This window comes from Danio rerio, chromosome 15, assembly GCF_052040795.2.
Source record: "Danio rerio strain M-AB ecotype USA chromosome 15, GRCz13ab, whole genome shotgun sequence".
NCBI classification, from domain to species: domain Eukaryota; kingdom Metazoa; phylum Chordata; class Actinopteri; order Cypriniformes; family Danionidae; genus Danio; species Danio rerio.
Window position 1 is genome coordinate 39,989,805 of NC_141035.1, and position 22,429 is coordinate 40,012,233.

Sequence of the window (22,429 nt, forward strand, 5' to 3'; positions counted from 1 at the left end):
TCTTTTTTTAGGCTCAGCTCAGCTTTATTTTAGTCGCATTTTTTGTAACACAGGCAAGAAGAATTATTCATGTATATCACCTTAGTTGGAAGTATAAAAATCATTTAATAAGAGTTTAATTACATTTCTTTTTACATAATGATCTTTTTCTAATTTATATATTGTTGAAGGCAAAATTATAGAAATGAAGGTTAATAACTAGTAAAATATTATGTACCGTCATCATGACAAAGACGAAAGGAATTAGTGATTATAAGAATTATCTTTTAAAAGTATATTGTAAAAAATCATCACATATACATATAATAAAGTTGAAAAGTTGTGGTGTAATATTATGATGGAGCATGAGGGTGAAATTAGCATTGAAGATCGGGGGCAGGATTGAATTTAAACTGCAAATCAAGTGCTTTTCACACACCTGGCAACCCTGGCTGGCCTCAGAGTTGCACGTGTCACTCGGTTGGGGGGGCAGGTGTGACGCAACCGCTTTCAGTTCAGCGGCTGCCGCGTCCAACAGAGGCTACAACTGCAGCCACACACATTATGGTTTGTAATAGTGCGATGGAATAGCACTTCAGATATGCTTCAAGTCATAATCGTTGCAAACACAAATTAAATTAAGACATGGAAGTATTTCGATTTCAGTCATATTACTGAAGTGCAGTGCAGACATGTAAAGACCTGAATCAAACTATTTACATCATGAAAAACTTTTAGCCGCACTTTGTGACAGGATAAGACATGCACACACACTACTGACACTATTCTCTGCACCTTCTGAGTCTGGTCATTCGTCATATCCTCATCACTTAAAACACGTTTATGCTCTGTCTGAGAAAAGCTGAACTATTATTTTTTCATTCGGCATGCGGTATCAAATTACATTACATCCAGTCAGTAGAGTTTATAGCTAAATATTTAGCAGTGTTATATTTAACAGCACCAAGCACACACACACAGACAAAGCTCTCTCTCTCTCATACACGCGCGCGCACTAACACACACACAAGCACTAAGCAGACACACAGGCGTTTGCTGTTATATCAACTTAAAGGGTTGTAATACCATGTATCAAGTACCAATGTAATACCAAAAGGTTTTATATAAAGGTATATAAATACTGAGTCGCGCCAGCTCCGGGCCGTGCACTAACATAAACACACACACAAGCACCAACCACACACACAGGCAAATCTCTCTCTCTCTCTCTCATTCGCATAGCAATATCCGCGATATTGCTAGACAGCCCGCTCCCTTCCCAAATTAAACCCGTTACCGATCGCTCCCACGATTTATTCGGAAATGTATTGCAGACCTCTAGTTTGCATGTCCTTTACGGCATAGAATCAATTAAAATAGAAATAAAATACCAATCATTAGAATATTTTTTAAAAAGCAGCCAAATTGTTTAGCAGATTGTGATTTATTTATTTATTTATTTATGTTTGCAGTTGAAAAAAATTTATTTCCATTCATATATTAGAAAATGTTTTGCTAATATTTAAAATTCTATATAAAAAAGAAAAATATTTTGTATAATATTTTGAAAACTATTTTTTCATGTGCTTTACTGCATAGAGTTCATTAAAATATAAGTAAAATAATATTCATAACAAATAAAAAAATAGCATATAATTGTTTTGCAATTTGTGATAATTTTTTTTCAGTTGAACACACACACACGCACGCACGCACGCACGCACGCACGCACGCACCCACACACACACCCACACACACACACCCACACACACACACACACACACATGAAAAGAAAAAGTCTTGGTTTATTTGTCTTGGTGCATTTCTATTTCTGCTAAAAGGCACATATCAAACATTTTAGATGTATCGTGTGCAAACTTATCAGACTGTAAACTAATGAGTCAGCCTCAGCATATTGGCCCAACAGGCCAATAGGAAGCTGTTTGTTTGAGACGGGCATTGCACCGAAGAGCTGTCTTGTGTTTTCAGCATGATTGGGAAGAAATACACAGATTTGATGGAGCAGACCCTCTGAGACGAGCCTGCCTGACAGCTACAGATGCCTGTAAACTAAATCAAACAGTAATGGGCCTGGTAGAAATACACAACACAGGCCTGCCTTTGGAGTCTACAGACGTTAATGACCATGTGCATCACAGAGAGACAGTGAAGACGAACCAAAACAAACGGACTGCCTTGTCTGAAAATAGTCAGTAACTTTGTCAAGACTCTTTGAAAAATGAATATACCATGACAGAAAAACAACAACAGGCTGCCACTCACTACCATCAGTATAAAGACATATTTACTCACTGTATCAGAGGCTTGTCTTCTGTTGGCTAGGTGTGAGAATCAACAATGGAGCTTGTGATATATTGTGTCCTAACATAGCACAAATAATGTTTTTTTTGACAATCTACAGCGCTTCAGTTTAAAAGATTGACTGATGATCAGATTTAGATTAAAGTTACCACTAGATACAGCTCATCATAAAAAATTACACTTCTGGCAGAAACGGCTGGGGGAAAATGCAATTAACTGAAAATCATCTCACTCTCCATCTACAAAACGTTAGATCAAAAAACTTATTTACTACTGCGCCCCTGAGAAAATACTGTTCAGGGTCAGAGGATCACCAGGGAGCATTTATTTATTTTTAATCTTTTTTTCGAATGTTTTCTGGTGTATCTACCTTCCATTTTTTAGTTGCATGCCTTAATTATTATTATTATTATTATTATTATTATTATTATTATTATTATCACTATCATAATTTTTTATTTATTTATTTATTATTATTTTATTGTTATTATTATTATTATTATTAATATTATTATAATTATTGTTGTGATTGTTATTATTTTATTATTCTTAATTATTATTATTATTATTATTAGTAGTAGTAGTAGTAGTAGTAGTAGTATTTTATTTTATTAAATTATTATTACAATTATTTTTATTACTATCATACTTTATTATTATTATTTTATTGTTGCTATTATTATCATAATTTTTATTATTAATATTATTATTTTTATTATTGTTATTATTATTATTATTATTATTATAGTTTTTATTTATCATTATTATTATTATTATTATTATTATCATTATTATTATTATTATTATTATTATTATTATTATTATTTTAAAAAAAAATTACATCTTATATTGAGCTTTTTTCTTTTGTTTGCTTTTGGTTAAGTAAAAAATTGTCTGTTAATGTTTGTACAATATGATTTAAAGAAATGCATCGAATATTCAGCCACCAAAAATTCTTAGCCGAAAAATATAGATCACTGAAACAACACTGCCAAAACAGTATGTTGTGATGACGCAAACAGAAACCGCTACCTTCACACGCTTTTATGAAGCAGCATGTCTGCAGTGTGTCTTCTCGTTCTGTTAGAATCCTCTGAATCATATGCTTCTCAAGCTCTGAGGAGTATCCTTCATGTCTTTTTAGGTGCACTCACAAGACAATTGCCTGTGATATCATGTCATTTTGTTTTTGATTGTCAGGATGATATAGGCCCATAGTTATAGTAATATTTATACAATATAGTTATAGTAATATTTATACAATATAGTTATAGTAATATTTATACAATATAGTTATAGTGATATTTATACAAATTCTAACTAGTTTAAGTGAATTTAATTGTGGCATGGTTGTTGGTGCCAGACGAGCTGGTCTGAGTATTTCAGAAATTTTCTGGGACTTGCTTTTAAATTTGGTTTTGTAGTTGATGCCAAACAAATATTTGTTGCATTTTTTAATCATTTAAATTAATTTGATGTAAAAATCTGTGGATATTATCGATGCATTTATCAGGTAAAATAAAATTGCTTTTCTTTTACTGTAATAAGTCTCCATCTATAAAAGTGATAACTAATTGTTGCAATGTGCTAAACGAATATTTTCATCATTTGTAATTGATGTATTCTTTGAAACTTAAATATTAATTTATGCAAACGCAATGCCTTAATTATGATAAAATTAGTACACAGTCATAGCAATATATAAAATGGTGTTAATAATTGGCATCGTTTATTTCAGTGTTTAGGTTTCCATTTTCAGCCTTGGATTCCTCTTTTCGGTTTCGGGCAAGAATTCTCATTTCAGTGTATCACTAATGATTTGTTTTACATACTTTTGAAGGTAAAACTGGAGAAAAAAAAAAAACTGATATTTTAAGTCGGACTTGAACCGGAAGCTGCTGAGACTTATTTCAATATGCTAATGTACTTTGAACTGAAACAGAATATTGAGTAGGGGGCAGGGCTTTCTTTTGCATATAATTTTCTTATAGCAATCTTAACAAGAGGGTATTAATATGCAATTGCTATGGAAGCCCTCAGTTAAACGTCAACAGATGGACCGCTACTCTAAACGCAAAAGCAAATGGTCAGACTTTCTTGAAGATTACCACAAGAAACAGTTTTTTTAAGTGTATTAACTTGCACAGAACAATTATTCACCTTAAAAATAACAACATGAGCAGCAAAATAAACATTGTTAATTTTGATTTCAAGTGGACTTGATGAAGAAAACAAATCTGAAAACAACAAAAATGCTCACAATTGTTTCCAAGTCTTTCGCTGCTTGTTGGAATTGTGGAGTCTCTGGGTTCTCGTATGCTGGGTTGAACTCTGGTTTGAGAAGTCTAATCTGTCCGCTGTAAACCAGTGTTGATGAGCTGTGTTTCTCAATGGTGGACTGATCTTCAAGTTCTTTGGTTCTAACTGGAAATGAAAAATAAATATTAATTAGCAATATGAGGAACTGTATATAGCCATTCAAACACTTGGGTTTAGTGCTTTTTTCCTCTTAAGAAATTAATTTGAGCATTAATGCATTCAACTGATAAAAAAGAAAATATGTTTATGATGCAACAGTAGATAAATGCTGATCTTTTGTAGGCTACATTTAATTAAAAAATTATTCAAATAAAAAAATGTAATAGCTTTAAACATTACTACTGTTTTAATGTCATTTTAATATAATAAATGAAGTTTTGGCAAGCATATGAGAGCCTAATTGATCGAACGATGCAGTTGGGCAACAATCATCATATAAAAGAAAGATCAAAAAAGATGAATGATGAATCTATTTACCAACAAAGAGCCACACAAGAAATCCGACCACCGCAGCGACTACTAGCAGGGCAATGATAACCCCGATGGCAATACCAGTCTTTCGATTTGATGCTTTCTTCTGATTACTCCCCAGGAATGTCACCTGCTCGGGGCCTCCGTTACCCTCCTAAAACAGAAAAGAAAGCATACTTCTGTGACTGTGTCCTACAAACATTAAGCTACTCGGTTAAGCAAATGTTACATTACAATACAATAAAAGAACTTCCGTCAGCTTTAGGGTGGTCAAGCTTAATAAAAAGTGCCATATAGGCAAAGGGGAAGAGGAGCAGAAAGAGACAAGACATGCAGATTTATTAATAGTTTATGCAGAAAAATAAAGCTATTCAAATTAAAATATATACTGTATGTATCTTTTATCATTTAAGAATACAAATGAAAAGAAATAATAATCTGGGTAAATTTAATTCAGCTAGTCCCTGAGTGAGCATAGTTAGACTTTCTGACTAAAACACATTTAAAAAGAAACAAAAAGCCATCAGTCATTTTGCCTCAACAAGACTTTACTTTAAAAAAAACTCCCATTGCTAGACTTTACTAACTTATACTTGTCATGGCATTAGGGCTGAACAATTACATTACATTTTAAATCCATGAATATGATTACATAATCATTCAAAGACAAAAAATAAATAATAATAATAAATGAAATAATAATAATAATATATTTATGCATGTGTAAGAGGCATGACACATTCCCTTAATATTATAATCATGACTACGTACATTGTGATGATTGTAATTAATGATAATTGCAATAACGTTTTCATTGGAATAATCGACAAATATGATTTTTGCCATAATCATAGTCTTATATAGCATTTATATATTGCTGCTTTTTGGTGATTTGAAGTGCTTATTTTTTCCTCATTTGTAAGTTGCATCTGATAAAAGCATCTTCTAAATTAGGGGTTCCCAAACTTTTCAGCCTGCAGTGCAACCCCCAAAATAAATTGATTTTTGGAAATCACCAGGCGACCCTCCCCCTTCACTGCCCTGGAACCCCCACTTTGAGAACCACTGTTCTTAATGAATCAATAAATGTACTGATACCCAGTAAAAAAATTATTAAATTAAAAAATATTATATATATATATATAGAGTTGAAGTCAGAATTATTAGCCCCCTTTTGATTTTTTTTTCTTTTTTTAATATTTCCCAAATGATGTTTAACAGAGCAAGGAAATTTTCACAGTGTGTCTGATAATAATTTTTCTTCTGGATAAAGTCTTAATTGTTTTATTTCTGCTAGAATAAAAGCAGTTTTTAATAATAAAAAAATAAAAATTAGGACAAAATTATTAGCCCCTTTAAGCTATTTTTTTTCGATAGTCAGAACGAATCATCGTTATAGAATAACTTGCCTAATTACCCTAACCTACCTAGTTTACCTTATTAACCTAGTTAAGCCTTTAAATGTCACTTTAAGCTGTAAAGAAGTGTCTTGAAAAATATCAAGTAAAATATTACGTTCATAATGACAAAGATGAAATAAATCAGTTATTAGAAATAGGTTTCTAAAACTATTATGCTTGAAAAAGTGCTGAAACAATCTTCCCTCCATTAAACAGAAATTGGGGAAAAAAGTAAATAGGGGCGCTAATAAGTCAGGGGGGCGGCTAATTACTGTATATATATATATATATATATATATATATATATATATATATATATATATATATATATATATATATATATTTATATATATATATATATATATATATATATATATATATATATATATATATATATATATATATATATATATATATATATATATATAAACATACATACAAACATATGTACACACACACACACATTTCATATTTCAGATGGAATTTTGAGATTTTGCCATCTAAACTCTTTACTCTCTCACACACACACACACACACACACACACACACACACACACACACACACACACACACACACACACACACACACACACACACACACACACACACACACACACACACACACACACACACACACACACAAAATTGTTGTGAACTTCTTACATAGGCGTGCGTGGGAGTTTCCTTTTCAAAATGTACAGTTCCTTGGAGAAGAGTTTTCAAAGTGAATCACAATTTCAGGAGCATTTACACTCCACTGTTTTCAACAAAATAAAACCAAACCGTTTAATGCATGATGGTCATTGATTCATATAGCATTTTAAAAAATGGGTTTTAAAGTGCAAAATTGTGAATATAATTAATACCCCCACCAAAAAAATAAAAATAAAATAAATAAATAAATAAATAAATAAATTGTTTCATGTGAAACTAGTGCCATTATGAACAAGGGCTGTCCTGAGCCCAAAAAAGAACAAATAAAAAACAAATATGTAAACTAGACATATTAATGTTTGAATTTACTTGCATTTGTGCCATTAAACTTAATTTTAACTGAGCAGAAAGCTTATAAAAAGTGCTTTTATATTCATTTTGAAAAAAAAAAAAAAGACACACTAGAGGTTTCATTTGAAGGAATAAATCGACTATTTAAGAATCCTTGTTGGTTGGTTTGCTTGGAAAATGTGTGCACTAACGCATTAAACTTTAAATGACATTAAATGTTAATATAAACCACCACACGTTGTGAGAAATTAATGAAAGTGGCCTCTGGAGATTCAGCATCTGTGAGAATATTTAATAAAAAGTGGCCACTAATGAAAACTATATTTCAGTACCACTTATTTTTATTCGATCTCATAACATTTAGACTCCAGCTTACTGCAAATTATGCATGAGTAGGCATAGTATCTGCACACCATTACCACTTGCCAAACGGTACAGGAAGTGTTGAAAGACAGATAATGCAAAAAAAAAAAAAAGTTTCTCCCATAAACAGTGAATGAATTTAGAAATTAAAAAAGACACAGAGTATACATGTTGACATGCTTTAACTGGTTGAGACTGGTTTTAGTCTTCCGTATGTTGCAGCATCAGAACTGGCTGGGCCTGTTTTTTGTAACCTTACACACAAATGCAGACAGTTATATGACACACTTTATCATCAAGCTGCGTAATGCATTATCTGCATGACTTAAAAGTGCAGCAGCAAGCAAGTTAAGACATCAGCTCTTACATTTTCCTTTAATTGAATATTTATAATAAATTATTTATCTGTGCTTTTCACTTGCAATGACAATAATCCAGTTTAGAGGGGCAGTCTAAATATCTGTGGAAAATACTGATCCAGATCCAGCCAATACGAGCAGCTTTTTTTTCAATTCGCAACTAGAAAAAGTAACAGACCGTGGTTTGAGTGAGATTATTACACATTTTACCTTCGCTAGTCTCAAAGTCTGTGGTTTGTGACCAGGGCTTATGCAAGGTCCCATAAAGCATTTTGTTAATACATTTTTTAATAATAATAATAATAATAATAATTCGTTATATTTATATAGCGCTTTTCTGGGCACTCAAAGCGCTTTACACAATGGGGGGGGGGGATCTCCTCATCCACCACCAGTGTGCAGCATCCACCTGGATGACGCGACGGCAGCCATTTTGCGCCAGACCGCACACCACACACCAGCTGATTGGTGGAGAGGAGACAGAGTGATGATATGCCAATCATGGTATGGGGAGGGTTAGGAGGCCATGATGGACAGAGGCCAGTGGGCAGATTTGGCCAGGATGCCGGGGTTAAACCCCTACTCTTTTTCGAAGGACATCCTGGGATTTTTAACGACCACAGAGAGTCGGGACCTCGGTTTAACTTCTCATCCGAAAGACGGCGCTCACTGAGCAGTATAGAGTCCCCGTCACTATACTGGGGCATTAGGACCCACACAGACCGCAGGTTGGGCGCCCCCTGCTGGCCTCACTAACACCACTTCCGGCAGCAACCTAGCTTTCCCAAGTGGTCTCCCATCCAGGTACTGACCGGGCGCAGCCCTGCTTAGCTTCAGTGGGCGACCATGTGAGAGTTGCAGAGAGCTAGCTTTAAATATTGTGTCTACATTTTGAGGATCTTTTGGTCTACTTCAAGTCATATTTAAGTGATTTCTTGATTGTGAACAGGTGTGGCAGTAAGCAGGCCTGGGTGTGGCTGGTGAAATGGAACTAAACCAGAGTTATGCTTTAACAGGAGTAAGTAGTTTTGTATTTTGATTTCCCTGAATACTAAAAACCTTCATTTAAAAACTGCAAGATATGGTGATATATTTGACTAATATTTACATTTGTTTGATGATTTGAAATATTAAAGTGTGATATGCAAAAAAAAAAAGAAGAAATCAGAAATGAGCACAACACTTTTTCACACCATAAGCATGCATGCTTGTTAACACACAAACAAAAAAACTAAATTGTTGACATTTTTGTAGCCTGAACTTTTTGTAGTTTTTTGTATCATGGGTTTTACAGTGCAAAATTGTGAATATAATTAATACCCCCACCCAATAAATAAATAAATAAATAAAAAAATGAATTGTTTTATGTGAAAATAGTACCATTATGGACAGGTGCTGTCCTGAGCCCAAAGAAGAACAAATAAAAAACAAATATGTAAACTAGATACAGTATGACATGGTGTTATATTTGACTATTATTTACATTTGTTTGATGATTTGAAACATTAAAGTGTGACATGCAAAAAAAAGAAGAAATCAGAAATGAGCAAAACACATGTATTAAGCAAAACACACTTATAAAAAATGCATCCTTGTTAAGAGCACGGCAAACCAGCAGGTGGACATAATGTAAATTTTATGCTGAGTTCATACTAAACAGGGAATTAAGTATTTTAGTAAGTAAATTACATACAAGTCCATGCAAACGTAAGAACAGAGCGGAAATACTGATAATAATAATGATAATAATGATAATAATAATAATAATGATAATAATAATAATAATAATAATAATAATGATAATGATAATAATGATAATAATAATGATAATAATAATAATAATAATAATAATAAATGATAATAATAATAATGATAATGATAATGACAATAATAATAATAATAATAATGATGATAATAATAATAATAATAATAATAATAATAATAATAATAATAATGATAATATTAATAATAATAATGATAATACTGATAATAATACTGATAATAATAATGATAATAATAATAATAATAATAATAATAATAATAATAATAATACTGATAATAATATTGATAATGATTATAATAATAATAATAATAATAATAATAATAATAATAATGATAAATAATAATAATAATAATAATGATGATGTTAATGATGATGATGATGATGATAATAATAATAATAATAATAATAATAATAATAATAATGATAAAACTGATAATAATAATAATAATAATAATAATAATAATAATAATAATAATGATATTAATAATAAAAATAATAATGATAACAATAATAAGGTTGTCACGATCCTCCAAATCCTTGATTCGATTACATTTTTGATTCTAAAGTCACGATTCGATTTTCGATTATGAATGATTAATTAATTAATGACCAATTAATTATTTGTAGCCTACCGTTTAAACTACCTGACCTGCATGGTCTTTGTTTTACCCATAAACAAATCATACAGTAAATGAATAAAGGCAAGATACACACATAATTACCACCTGTCAATCACTTTTTCTGCGGGACTCGTGAATAGGCAGTGATCTGTGTCGTTATAATGGCGTCGGTAAAAAAGAGGCACAACCAACAGGAACCAGCCAACAGTATCTGAGGTGTTCGCTAAAATGACAAAGTACAAGTGAGTGAAAGATTGAAGCAGTCCTCTGACTGCCTGGACCTGCTGTCTCGAGCGCAAGGCTGTGTGTGCGTCTTTGTCTGTGTGGTCACGTGATGTGCATTTTCAGAGGTAGAGAGGAAGGAGGGCTGCTCAAAAATGCTACATGCCACTGTGGATGTCAAATCGTTGTCGTTCTAAAATGCCATTTTAAAACAAAGACAGTGTAAACAGGGCCTGAGTGTGTACTTTTCGCGAGCTGATTTGCAACGGGGGCGGGCGGAGGATCGCGATGCCGGTGTTGTCTATCGGACGAACTGTCCGTAATACGTAAATAGCAGAGCTTGCAAAACTGTGTTTTTTGTCGACAACATGAAAGTTGTCAACAGAACTCGCTGGAAATCCAAAATGCTTACACACCGGCGACTTCATTGAAAGAGGAGAGGGTTTAAGTTCTGTTGACGGGTCTCCTCCTTCTGCAGTTTAACAAGCACTTCAACAAGCCTGTTTTTTTTCCCGCTTGGCAAGCCAAGCTGACGTGACATGGGGCGTGGCAGCAAACGATTCTATTTTTTGATTCGATAATAATAATAATAATATAAAAAAATGCTAATAATAATTATAAAGTTAATAATGCTAATAATAATAATAATAATGCTAGTAATAATAATAATAATAATGCTAATAATAATAATAATGCTAATAATAATGCTAATGCTAATAATAATTATAATGATAAAAACATATTACCGGCCATTTCATCAGTTTTGAAACAGTTCCAGATGAACATATTTAGTAATTGGGGAGTGGGAGGCATTGAGTGGTTATGACACATTTTCGTTCTCTATATATCGACACGATCACACTCACCCCAGGAGTTTTGGAAAATCTTCGCCATGGCCGGAGTTTTCATGAAGTATCGGTTCCAGTCACCTGACACTGCGTTTTTGTGTGGAGAAACAGCAAAACCGCGTTAAAAAATGTGGTTTTGAAAATACCCTTGTTTGTGTGGTCTTAAAAACAGTTAGTTAAAGATTTTAGAGTTTAGCAACACTGCAGAAATTTCTCTAAATGTTGCATATTTTTTCTCATTTCGCAACTGTATTTGAGAAAGCTTCGATTTATGACTAGATTTAGCAAGATATTTTATAACGTACAGCTGTAAGATTTCTGGATAGGTTGCATGCTGTATGCAGAATCCCCAAAGGATGCAAAGGCACTAAATAACAGCACTGACAGACATCCACAGTCAGGGATTTAAGCATCCAGCCAGGCTCTTCCCTCATTTCCTCCATTCTTCTAACACACACTGTTGACTCCACAAAAACCCATCTAATTGTCCATAAATCACCGGCTCCCTACCGCAGCGTGATCACACTGAAGCTAAGGCCTGTGGAATGAACCGGAGCCTCGGTGCACGTTTTTGAAGTGAAAGAGAAAAGGCACACTGCACAATAAGGAAAAGGTTGCAATTAAATAGTGGTTAGAAATCCAAGAGTCTACACCCGGGGAGAAGAGGAATAGAAGATCATTATAGGGAACCAAACTCGCATTGCTATTAAATAAATTTGTCAGACGTGCGAAAGTTCTGGGCCCCGATTACAACAGCGAGCGCAATAACTCACTGCAATTAAAGCCATTCTTACTGTATCCCTACTCAAGCTGCCGAAATTGGAGTTTTTTAATAGCCATCATGGCAAAGATTAAGAGAATCATCGGGGGAACGCGGGTCACTTGCTGCTGTGGGCTCCTGTTATCCCTCATCCTGATCACAGCCTAATAACAGCATTACATGGTGCGATTCTACCCGTAACCCTCTGTGAAACGCCATACCGGAGACATATCACTCTCAGTGAGGGCCATCAGCAAAACGCCAGTGTCTCTGTCTCTCTTTTATCAGGCAAGGCAGGCAAATCTAATTAGACGCCCCCCTCCACAGGTGTAATCCGCATAAAACCTCTATATCTGAACTAACGATTGCTTTGAAAATGGAGCGATAACAACGTAATTAAAGATTAAGGTGTATTTGTGGGTTTATAATGGAACTTACGAAAGAAAACTTCTTCAAAATAAAGGTCCAAAATAGTTTATTTTGCAGCAAAATTCAGAGAAATTGCTTGTTTTTGCTCCATAAAGATTATTTAAAATAGCAGTTTTTAAGCACCATTTATTGTTTAGGCTTTGTTTACAGCTTGCATTAATATCAGTTCAGTTTACTTATAAAGCACATTAAAAACAGCTGCAGGCCAAAAAAAAGTGCTGTACAGGTAAAACTAAAAAGATAGGCAAGATAAAATATGTGCTCAGATAAATCAGATCACACGTAAAAAAAAGATGACATCTTAGCACTTACACTAGTCAATTAAATAATTTAAGGGTTTTAAAAAAAATAAATACTCAACCAATTTCTGTTTAGGGAAGGTCACGATACTGAAATTCAGTACCAATCGATACTTACATTTTTAAAAAATGTCTAACATTTCATTGCTGATGAGCACATTTGTAAACAGCTGATTTGCGATTGTGTTCATAAGCTCAACAGAAATGACAGTGATTGGCCGTGAAGGTCATCAGTTTATCAAACTCACCACTGTTTATGGAGTTTAACCACAGATACAGGGACACTAGAGAGTCACAGTCATTTCCGTTGAGCATGTGAACACAATGGCAAATCAGCGCTGTTTAAGAACATGTTTGTGGGAAATGAATGTTTTTAAAATCGTTTGGTACAGAATTCCAATATCTTGACAAAACTGTGCATGTATAATCTTTCTATCAAATATTGCAATATACATTTTCACATAATGTACACTGAAAATTAAGAAGCACGAATCTTTTTAGTGAACATTTTAAAGCTAAAAACACTGAGTAAATGTTAAATAAAACACACTTATGAACTTGAGTCATTTAATTACAATATCATTTTCGTTCATTTCAGATGAGTTTCTATTACAGTATTACTTACAATTTTATCAATATCATTTACAATTACATTTATAATTTATAACTTATATAGATATTTTATCACACAGTGTATGAACATAAAATGTCAAAGCAAAAGCTCAACCCAGGCTTATTGGAAATATATGGCCTGGACTACATTTTTGAAAACCGATAAATATGTACCCTGGACTACCCTTGCAGTTTTTTTTCACAAATAAACTAGAGGCTACCGTGTACAGTTTGACAATCTCAAATACGTTACTGGAGCACATTTTTTCATACGTGCCATTTCTCGTAAGACCATCAGAGGCTCCCTGTGGACATATTATAAGTATTGATGTGATGGCTCAGTGGTACGGTATGGTTTGTTATGCTTTTATGGCTGTTTCCACTGTCAAAAGGTACCAAAAAGCGAACCGTACAATACCATTTTTTGGGTACTCTTTTCGCACAACAAAAGGGTACCAAAAGTCGGAGTCAGACACGCAACTAACCGCTATTGGTTTACAGAGAAACGCCTAAAAACAGAGAAATGTTAAATACACAGCCGAGGCATTACACCGTAATAATATATACATAAAATAAGAAGCCATGGAAACAAGGCATGAGAGAAGCCAGTCATTTTGTCGTTATGCATAATACATTCGCTTGATATCGGCTGACCCACACACCCCCTTCCCTAAACCCAACTGATATTGTTTTCAAAAGCAAACTAGAAGAGAAACGCCATCGCAGTCGCATGCTTCCACCTCAATCTCCTGGTATCGAAAACAGTTCTTTTTGGACACAAACCCCCGTCTGGTCTGCACCATTCATACCACCCCATTGTGTTCGCTTTTCACATAAAATGCAGCCATATTTACCCACAAACATATAATTTTTGTTTCACAAAAAATTAAATAAGAATAAAAAAAACTATAAAAAGTGCTAGATTCTGTTTTGAATATAAAGCTTATGACTATTGTAGAGAGAACATTTCACATGCACACACATACACACACACACACACACACACACACACACATGCACGAAGTCACAATTATTAACCTCCCTAAATTATTAGCCCTCCTGTTTATTTTTCCCTTATTTTTATTTACCAGAGAGATTTTTTCAACACATTTCTAAACATGACAGTTTTAATAACTCATTTCTAATAACTAATTTATTTTATCTTTGTCATGATGACAGTAAATAATATTTCACTAGATATTATGTTTATGTATGTGTATATGTATATATAAATTAGCTTTCAAACTTTTCATCTGTTTAACAAAAATGCATCTTAATACTAGATGTTAATAATTCCAATATTTGAATGAATGAATAAATAAATAAATAAAACACTTTAAAGAATATTTTCTTTAATAACACATGGTCTCATGCATGATTCTTCACAGAATGCCATTAAAGGAACTTTATAGGATAGTGTGTAACAAACAACACAAATAAAGATGGTTTAGTAGCTACCTTGAAAGAGCAAGTAAGCATTGTCATTTAAAATATAAATATAAATATATATATATATATATATATATATATATATATATATATATATATATATATATATATATATATATATATATATATATATATATATATATATATATATATATATATATATATATATAATGGTCATCTATAAAAGATTCATTGTTCCCAGGCTGTTTGCCCCAAGTAGAAAAGAAATAATGTCTTACAGATACAGTATTTCCCATGCTTTTCCAATAGATTTTATTAAAACGCTGAGCAGATTTCACTTATGTTGTCCCGTAGGGAAGGAATAAATGAGACCGGGGTAAAATTAATACTCCTAATTGTATTTCAGGATGGCTTCTATCAGATGAAATTACACATCATGGGGTGAAAGATACATGAAAATATTAAAAGCGGTTCCAGTGACACAAGTTGACCTAAGTACATATTAAGGGATAGGGATCTCACACTGAAGCAGAATCAATGGAGATGTAAACTAATAAACCAATTACAGATAAAAAAAAAAAAATCTAAATAAATGATTTATCTAATGATAATATAATATAGTATATAATATAAAATAAATTATCTAATGCTATATTCCCATAGAAACGATTTACAGCCTGGCTGTATATCATAGGACTCAAACTGGATTCCTGGAGTGCCGCAGCTCTGCAGTTTTGCTCAAACCCTAATCAAACACAGCTGATCCCACTAATCAAGCTTTTCAAGACTACTAGAGACTATTAAGCAGGTGTGTGTTGGAGGTTTGAGACCATAGCTGTACATTATTAATACATAATTAGTTTTTATTGGTCAATTTTTTATTTATTTTTTTTAAATCGAGATTGTATTGTTTTTGTCAACTTTTTTTATTTATGGTTACTTATTTTAGTATATCAAGACAAATGAAATGGAAGTTAACTTAAATATTCATGTATAAAATGTAATATATTTTTTTATTTCAGTGCAATTATATTTTATTTAAAGTTAAGCCTGTCATAATAGTGTATTGTGCTTATGTTTAAGTGTGAAAATAATTGGCTTTTACTGATGTTTAAAAATGTTAAACTTTTATTTAATGAAAAATAAACAGGGTTATTTTTTTTTTTTAGATAGAATAATATTTAAAAATAAAAAAAATTTCTTTGGTTAATCTTTATTCTTGGTCCATTTTACATTCACACTGGAGCCAAACAAACCTGAAAGTTCAGTAATGTAATGCGTAATGTATACAGCAGATGTATTAATAAATAAATTAGTGTGTGAAACTGAGGACTAGGAATCTTTATCATTACATAAACCTAACATTCATGGAACATTTTAATTCTAGCTTTTTATGTGCTTAAACGGTACTTATTTAAAATAACAATAACTCTGGTAAACAACATCATTAATATTTATCCATAGTGCTGCTTACACAGAGAATCAAATTTAGAAAAAGTAAAAAAGAAAAAGTTAAAAAAAAAAAAAAAAAAAAAAAATCACAGAATACAACCACAGGCATAGTTATAGTAAGTAGTATCCTGCAATGAATAAATGCTTACAGCCTTTAGGACATTTCATGAACCCGTCACCTCTGCTTTAGGACTGAAGGGAGACATAACCCATGTGATCAACCACTTCTAATTAGAGGTAAATAAATAATGACAACCATAACAAACCTGTTCAACAAGCTCTAAAATTATGTAGAAATGAATAGAAGGATGCAAAACAGAAGAGAAACGATGTTTCAATTACTGAAACGCACAGGTACGATAAGCATTGCATTGCAACATATCGCCACTGTTTGCATTTGTTTGGTTGTATTTCTCTTTTCTAGAAACTAAAAGCCATTTTACTTATATTTTTAGTTACTTGTTAAGAACCTAAAATGTGAATGAATCCACGGTTTTCACACTGATCATTTACTAGAGTGCATGTGCTGTTTTTGTATTGTATTTGCATTTATATTTCACTCAAACTCAAATAAATTTTCTTTGGAAGAGGACAGAAACACATATGTTCAGTGGTCTTGGTCTAATGTTCGGACAGCAGTGTTCACACCACAGATCCTTTGAAACAAAGCAATTCTGCCATGTTTGAATACACTATGCAATTATACTGGCAAAATTAAATAATGGCAAAATAAAATAAAATAAAATAAACCAAAAAACTCATTCATTTTCCTTCGGCTTAGTCCCTTTAATCATCAGGGGTCACCACAGGGGAATGAACTGCCAACTTAATTAGCATATGCTTTACACAGCTGATTCTCTTCCATTTGCAACCCAGTACTGGGAAACATACATACACGCTCATTCATACACATACACTACGATCAATTTAGTTTATACAATTCACTTATAGCACATGTCTTTGAACTGTGATCTTAGAATCACACTGACAAAAATAACTGAAAAATAACTTTGTTCGCATGAGCAAAACAGCAAAAAGAAGGTCAAAACCAAACGAGAGGATGATCACTCGTGCACAGGTGATGTGATGTGCTCGACTGTTAAAAAGTGCGCACGCTCCCGTTTACTCAGGCAAAGCAACCATGCCTAGAAGAAGCGCAACTGGTGCAATCTGTTCCATTTGAAATAGACTGGACAAAGCGATGATCGTTCACCCACAGACAGTCCTGCTGCCTTCAATAGCTCAAGATAAAAAAAATAAACATTCTTTTGTAAGCAGCAGCGGTCACTGCTTTCATTTTAATTATTTTTTAAACAGATTATTAAAAGGCCTATTCACCTTATTCTCCGCCGACGAGTGGGCGCTGCCATTTGAATCTTTTTGGCTTGAGACTTCCGGTCTGATTCACTTCCATTCATTTTTTGACGTTAAAAACTGCTCGTTACGCTGCTTGATGTTGCAATTTGATATTTTCTTATTATATTATTCTACTTGGTCTGTATAGTCATGCAAACATTTGTTTATAGAGCAAGTAGTTTTACCATTTTCTGCCGTTTATTATTCCTAGTCATTTCTCCCATAGGCGACTGAATCGGAAGTTCTAAGACAATTGCGAAAACAGGCGCACTTCCGCATTTTAGAATAAGGTCAATATTAACAGTGTGCACATGAACTTGTTTCACCTGCTTTCTTTCGCGTACATTTATTATTTCTAATATGGTTTAATTAAAATTTTTTTACAATAACATTGCTTTAAAGGAGATTACTCCCCGTTTATGTGTAGGTAACTTTTGATCTGGGACTTTTATCTAGGACAGATTACTGTGCATATTTTAGAGACGTGACAGTAATTCTTTTTTAAAGCTATGTTTTCCTTGTTTTGACACATTAAAAAATTGTGGATAAGAAATACTTATTTGGTGTGGTCAGAGATAAGTTTGGTAAATCCTTAATTTTGAGCCCTGAAAAGACGTGAAATAAAAACTGATTGCATTGCGACACAACCCATTTGCTCATGCACATTGAGCAAGCTAATACACAATACACACAAGAAGTGAAATGAATCAGTAGGCATGTGGTCATAACAGAAAATCTATATCAAGTCATTTTAGCATGTCAAAGTGAAATGTATGCATATAAAATATAGGTCCCACTTTATATTAAGTGTCCTTAACTACTATGTACTTACATCAAAAAAATAAATACAATGTACTTACTATGTTTATAATGTATTTGAGAACACTTGTGGTGCTTTTGAGTTGGGATAGAGGTTGGGTTATGGAAAGGTTTGGTGGTTTAAGGGTGGGTTAAGGTGTAAGGGATGGTCAACAGTGTATGTATTTATTATATTAGTTAAGGCCACTTAATATTTTCCCAACAAGAAAAGTGTGGCTAGTGAAAATGGCGAGTGATCCAAAAAGTTAATGTCAAGCCTGCATATATATATATATATATATATATATATATATATATATATATATATATATATATATATATATATATATATATATATATATATATATATATGACATGACAAATAAAACAATAATTAAATTTAAAAAGACAAAATAAAAGAAATAAAAATAAATCTAATAAAATGTAAAAGACAAAAAGAAATGAATAATCAAACAAAAATAATGATAAATAAATTAAATATAAACAAATTATTTTAAATAAATAATTAAAATTACATAATAAATAAAATAAAATAATAAAAATATATAATTTTTTTTAAATCTAAAAACTATAGCATACAAATGGATTAAATAATAAAATAAATTAAGTAAAAAATCTAATAAAATAATACAAAAGTCTTTATACATGGCTGTACTCAAGAGAATAATGCAATGATGAACACAGAAAATGCAAAAAAATGCTGCAATCCTTTAGTCCCCATGTGATCTTCAATGTCCATCTGTACAAACCAAGCTGACCGCAATTCTGCTTGAGTCCAGTTATCAAGTACTGCTGACATGAAGCAGGACCAGAGGCCAGTAATCACTGACTGGTAAGTCAGCTGGAAAAGGCAGTTCAACACACAGAAGAGCCTCTCAACAACACAGCGGCAATTAAACCTTAAAGAACAGAATCCCCCTAAGACAAAACAAAATATATTAAAAAAAAATACATTCTGGCAATTAAAAAAACTGCTTCAGAGAAAAGAGGTTGAGAAAATGATTCAGTTGATTTGTCTACCCTTTGTGCAGAGGATAATTGTAGCATAAAAAATAGAGCACTTTACGAAACATAGAGCAGAAAAATGCTACTAAATGCTTCTCTTTTTCCCCTGACAGCATCTGTGAAGGGTTTCAAAAAGAAACTCTTTCTACACAGGAAAGACAACTGAGGTTTCACAGTTTTTTTAGCAATGGAAATGTTATCCCTTTGAGGACTTACATCTAGTGCTGACCAAAATGAACTGTCATGGTGTAAATAATTCATTAAGCTGGCATGCTATATTGATCAACAACAGACAAGCAGAACGAGAAATGATAATCATTTATCAAACTGTTGAAAATAAACCTGAAAAAGCAACACTGGCCTTAATATCTAACGATTTGCTCATGATGGTGAATGCTTTAAAGCAACAAAAAGTCATTCAAGACTGGGAAAAATGTGCTACAAAAAAAATTTCACCTTCAGCCCATCCAATTTGATAACTTCTTTTTCATCAGTAGAACATAACAGAAGATTTTGAGCGTGTACATCATTTGACAGAAAACGCACTCCAGAATGTCATGAACACACTCAGACTAGTTTGCAGAGACAAGCAATTTTCTGTATTTTGTGATTCATGTTTTTATTTTTCCCAGTTTATTTATGCTTTTGAATTGCATTAGGGGAGCTTGATCTTTCTTTCAACAACTTTTAACCTTAAAAAGTTCAAAAAAGTGACTTTTATTGACATTTTTAATAGGTGAAAGTGATATATTGTCTGGGTTGGTGTTGTATATACGCTAGAAAAACCCTTCTAATAAAGTGCCAGTACATTTTCTGTTATTTTCCAAACTTATTCCTCCATTATTTATTTATTATACATTGTCATTTTAAACTATTAAAATGTCAATAAAAGTCACTTTGTTAAACAGTTGATTTCACAACATGTCTACAGAGCAGAGATCAAGGTCCCATAATGCAATTCACAATCATAAATAAAAGGAAAATACTCTTAAAATGACAAAATATGGAAACTATTAATTAACAGGAATATTTTAGTGTATATTAAAGAAATTTTCTTGCATAGACTGATTCTTTGTTTTAAAAGATCTCAATGTATTGTCAGGAGCCTGGGCATTCATTTTGTTTTGCTTATATATGTCACTGATCATAGTAAACTGAAAAAAAAGTTAATTGCAAACTGTTTCAAACAAATTATAAATAAGCTAATCTTAAACAAACAAATTAAAGTTGAACATTACTAAATTTTATTTGTTTAAATTCAGCCCATATAAATTGTTTTACTGTAATAAAATATAGTAAATCCAATGAATAGTTTTTTTTAGTGTAGTCATTGACTTGCATTTTATGAATAACCAAGCATTACATTCATTCAATCATTTTCCTTCGGCTTAGTCCCTTTTTTCATCAGGGGTCTCCATAGCAGAATGAGTCACCAACTGAAAACATCCATACACTCTCATTCTCACTCAATCACTATGGCCAATGTAGTTTATTCAAATTACTTGTGCCACATGTCTATACACACCAACATGGGGAGAAAATGCAAACTCCATACAGAAATGACAAGTGACCAAGCCGGGACTTGAACCAGCGACCTTCTTGCTGTTAGGCGACAGTGCTACGTACTGAGCCACCATGTCGCCTCAAAGCATAACAGTTTTGGCAAAAAAAAAAAACAAAACAAAAAAAAAACTTTATTAATGTTCTCCTGAAGGGAAAAAAGTCACATACTGCTTGGATTATCTGTGAGTAAATTAAGAGCAGGTTTTCATCTTTGAGTAAACTCTACTGTTGCGTTCAAGTCATGTCAGATAAATGTATTTATGAGTTTAATGCACATGTAACGGCTTACTTCAATTCAATTTAATTGAGTTTAATATTACAAGTTGGATTACATTAATATTCAAAAAAAGTTATAATTAAAAAGCGTTTTCGCGTTTAAGCTCAGAGTTGGAATGTGTTTAAGGAAAAAAAAAACATTTAAGATGTTTTGTAGCTGAAAATACTGAATACTTAGAGTTTATTTAAATTATATATATATATATATATATATATATATATATATATATATATATATATATATATATATATAGCTTAACAACAAATAAAATGCCATCACCAGATTAGTAGCAACAGTCTAATCTAATTTGTCACACACCGACCCAGTTTTGCTGTCTAACAAATGATGAATGCTGCATAGTCTCTCAATTATTATGAAGTAGGGCTGCACGGTTTCGGAAAAATCAAACATTGTAAAGTTTTTTTGTTTTTTTTTTGTGATATACATCAGTATAAAAAATTAATTTCACTTAATGACTTGAATAAGTACTTGGAAAAAATCGATTGGGATAATTATGATTCTGTAGAGGAATGCATTAGCGTAAAATATAATAAACAATCTACAAGCATAGATAAGTGCTTATGAACTACTTTTATAAACTAATTTCGAGAGGAGCTTGCGATATGATTGATCCAAGCCAAGCTAAACCTGCAAACAGCATCAAGCAATATCTAAGTGTGAACTCTTGCAATGCAATAAATAAAACGATCAAGTAAATAGAGTTTTATTGTTTTCCAAGGAGTCTAACAGTATTGA

General features: G+C 32.3%; 1 protein-coding gene and 1 long non-coding RNA gene across 3 annotated transcripts in view; one reads left to right on the top strand and one right to left on the bottom strand.

The window, feature by feature from the left end:
• st14 (ST14 transmembrane serine protease matriptase) overlaps nt 1-22,429 on the bottom strand; it is a 76,138-nt gene that overhangs the window by 39,858 nt on the left and 13,851 nt on the right. For both annotated transcript variants that reach the window (XR_015509758.1, XM_087284492.1), the window contains exons 2-3: nt 5,098-5,245; nt 4,562-4,725 (exon numbers count right to left, since the gene is read on the bottom strand). Coding sequence is in view for 1 of the 2 variants with exons in the window: in XM_087284492.1 (XP_087140618.1) it covers nt 4,562-4,725; nt 5,098-5,245 (312 nt within the window). In the remaining variant the exon portion in view is untranslated. The remainder of the gene's footprint in view (nt 1-4,561; nt 4,726-5,097; nt 5,246-22,429) is intronic.
• On the top strand, nt 3,178-4,726 carry LOC147840671 (uncharacterized). Its single transcript, XR_015509759.1, has 2 exons — nt 3,178-3,549; nt 3,601-4,726. It is a non-coding gene; the product is annotated as an uncharacterized LOC147840671 (long non-coding RNA).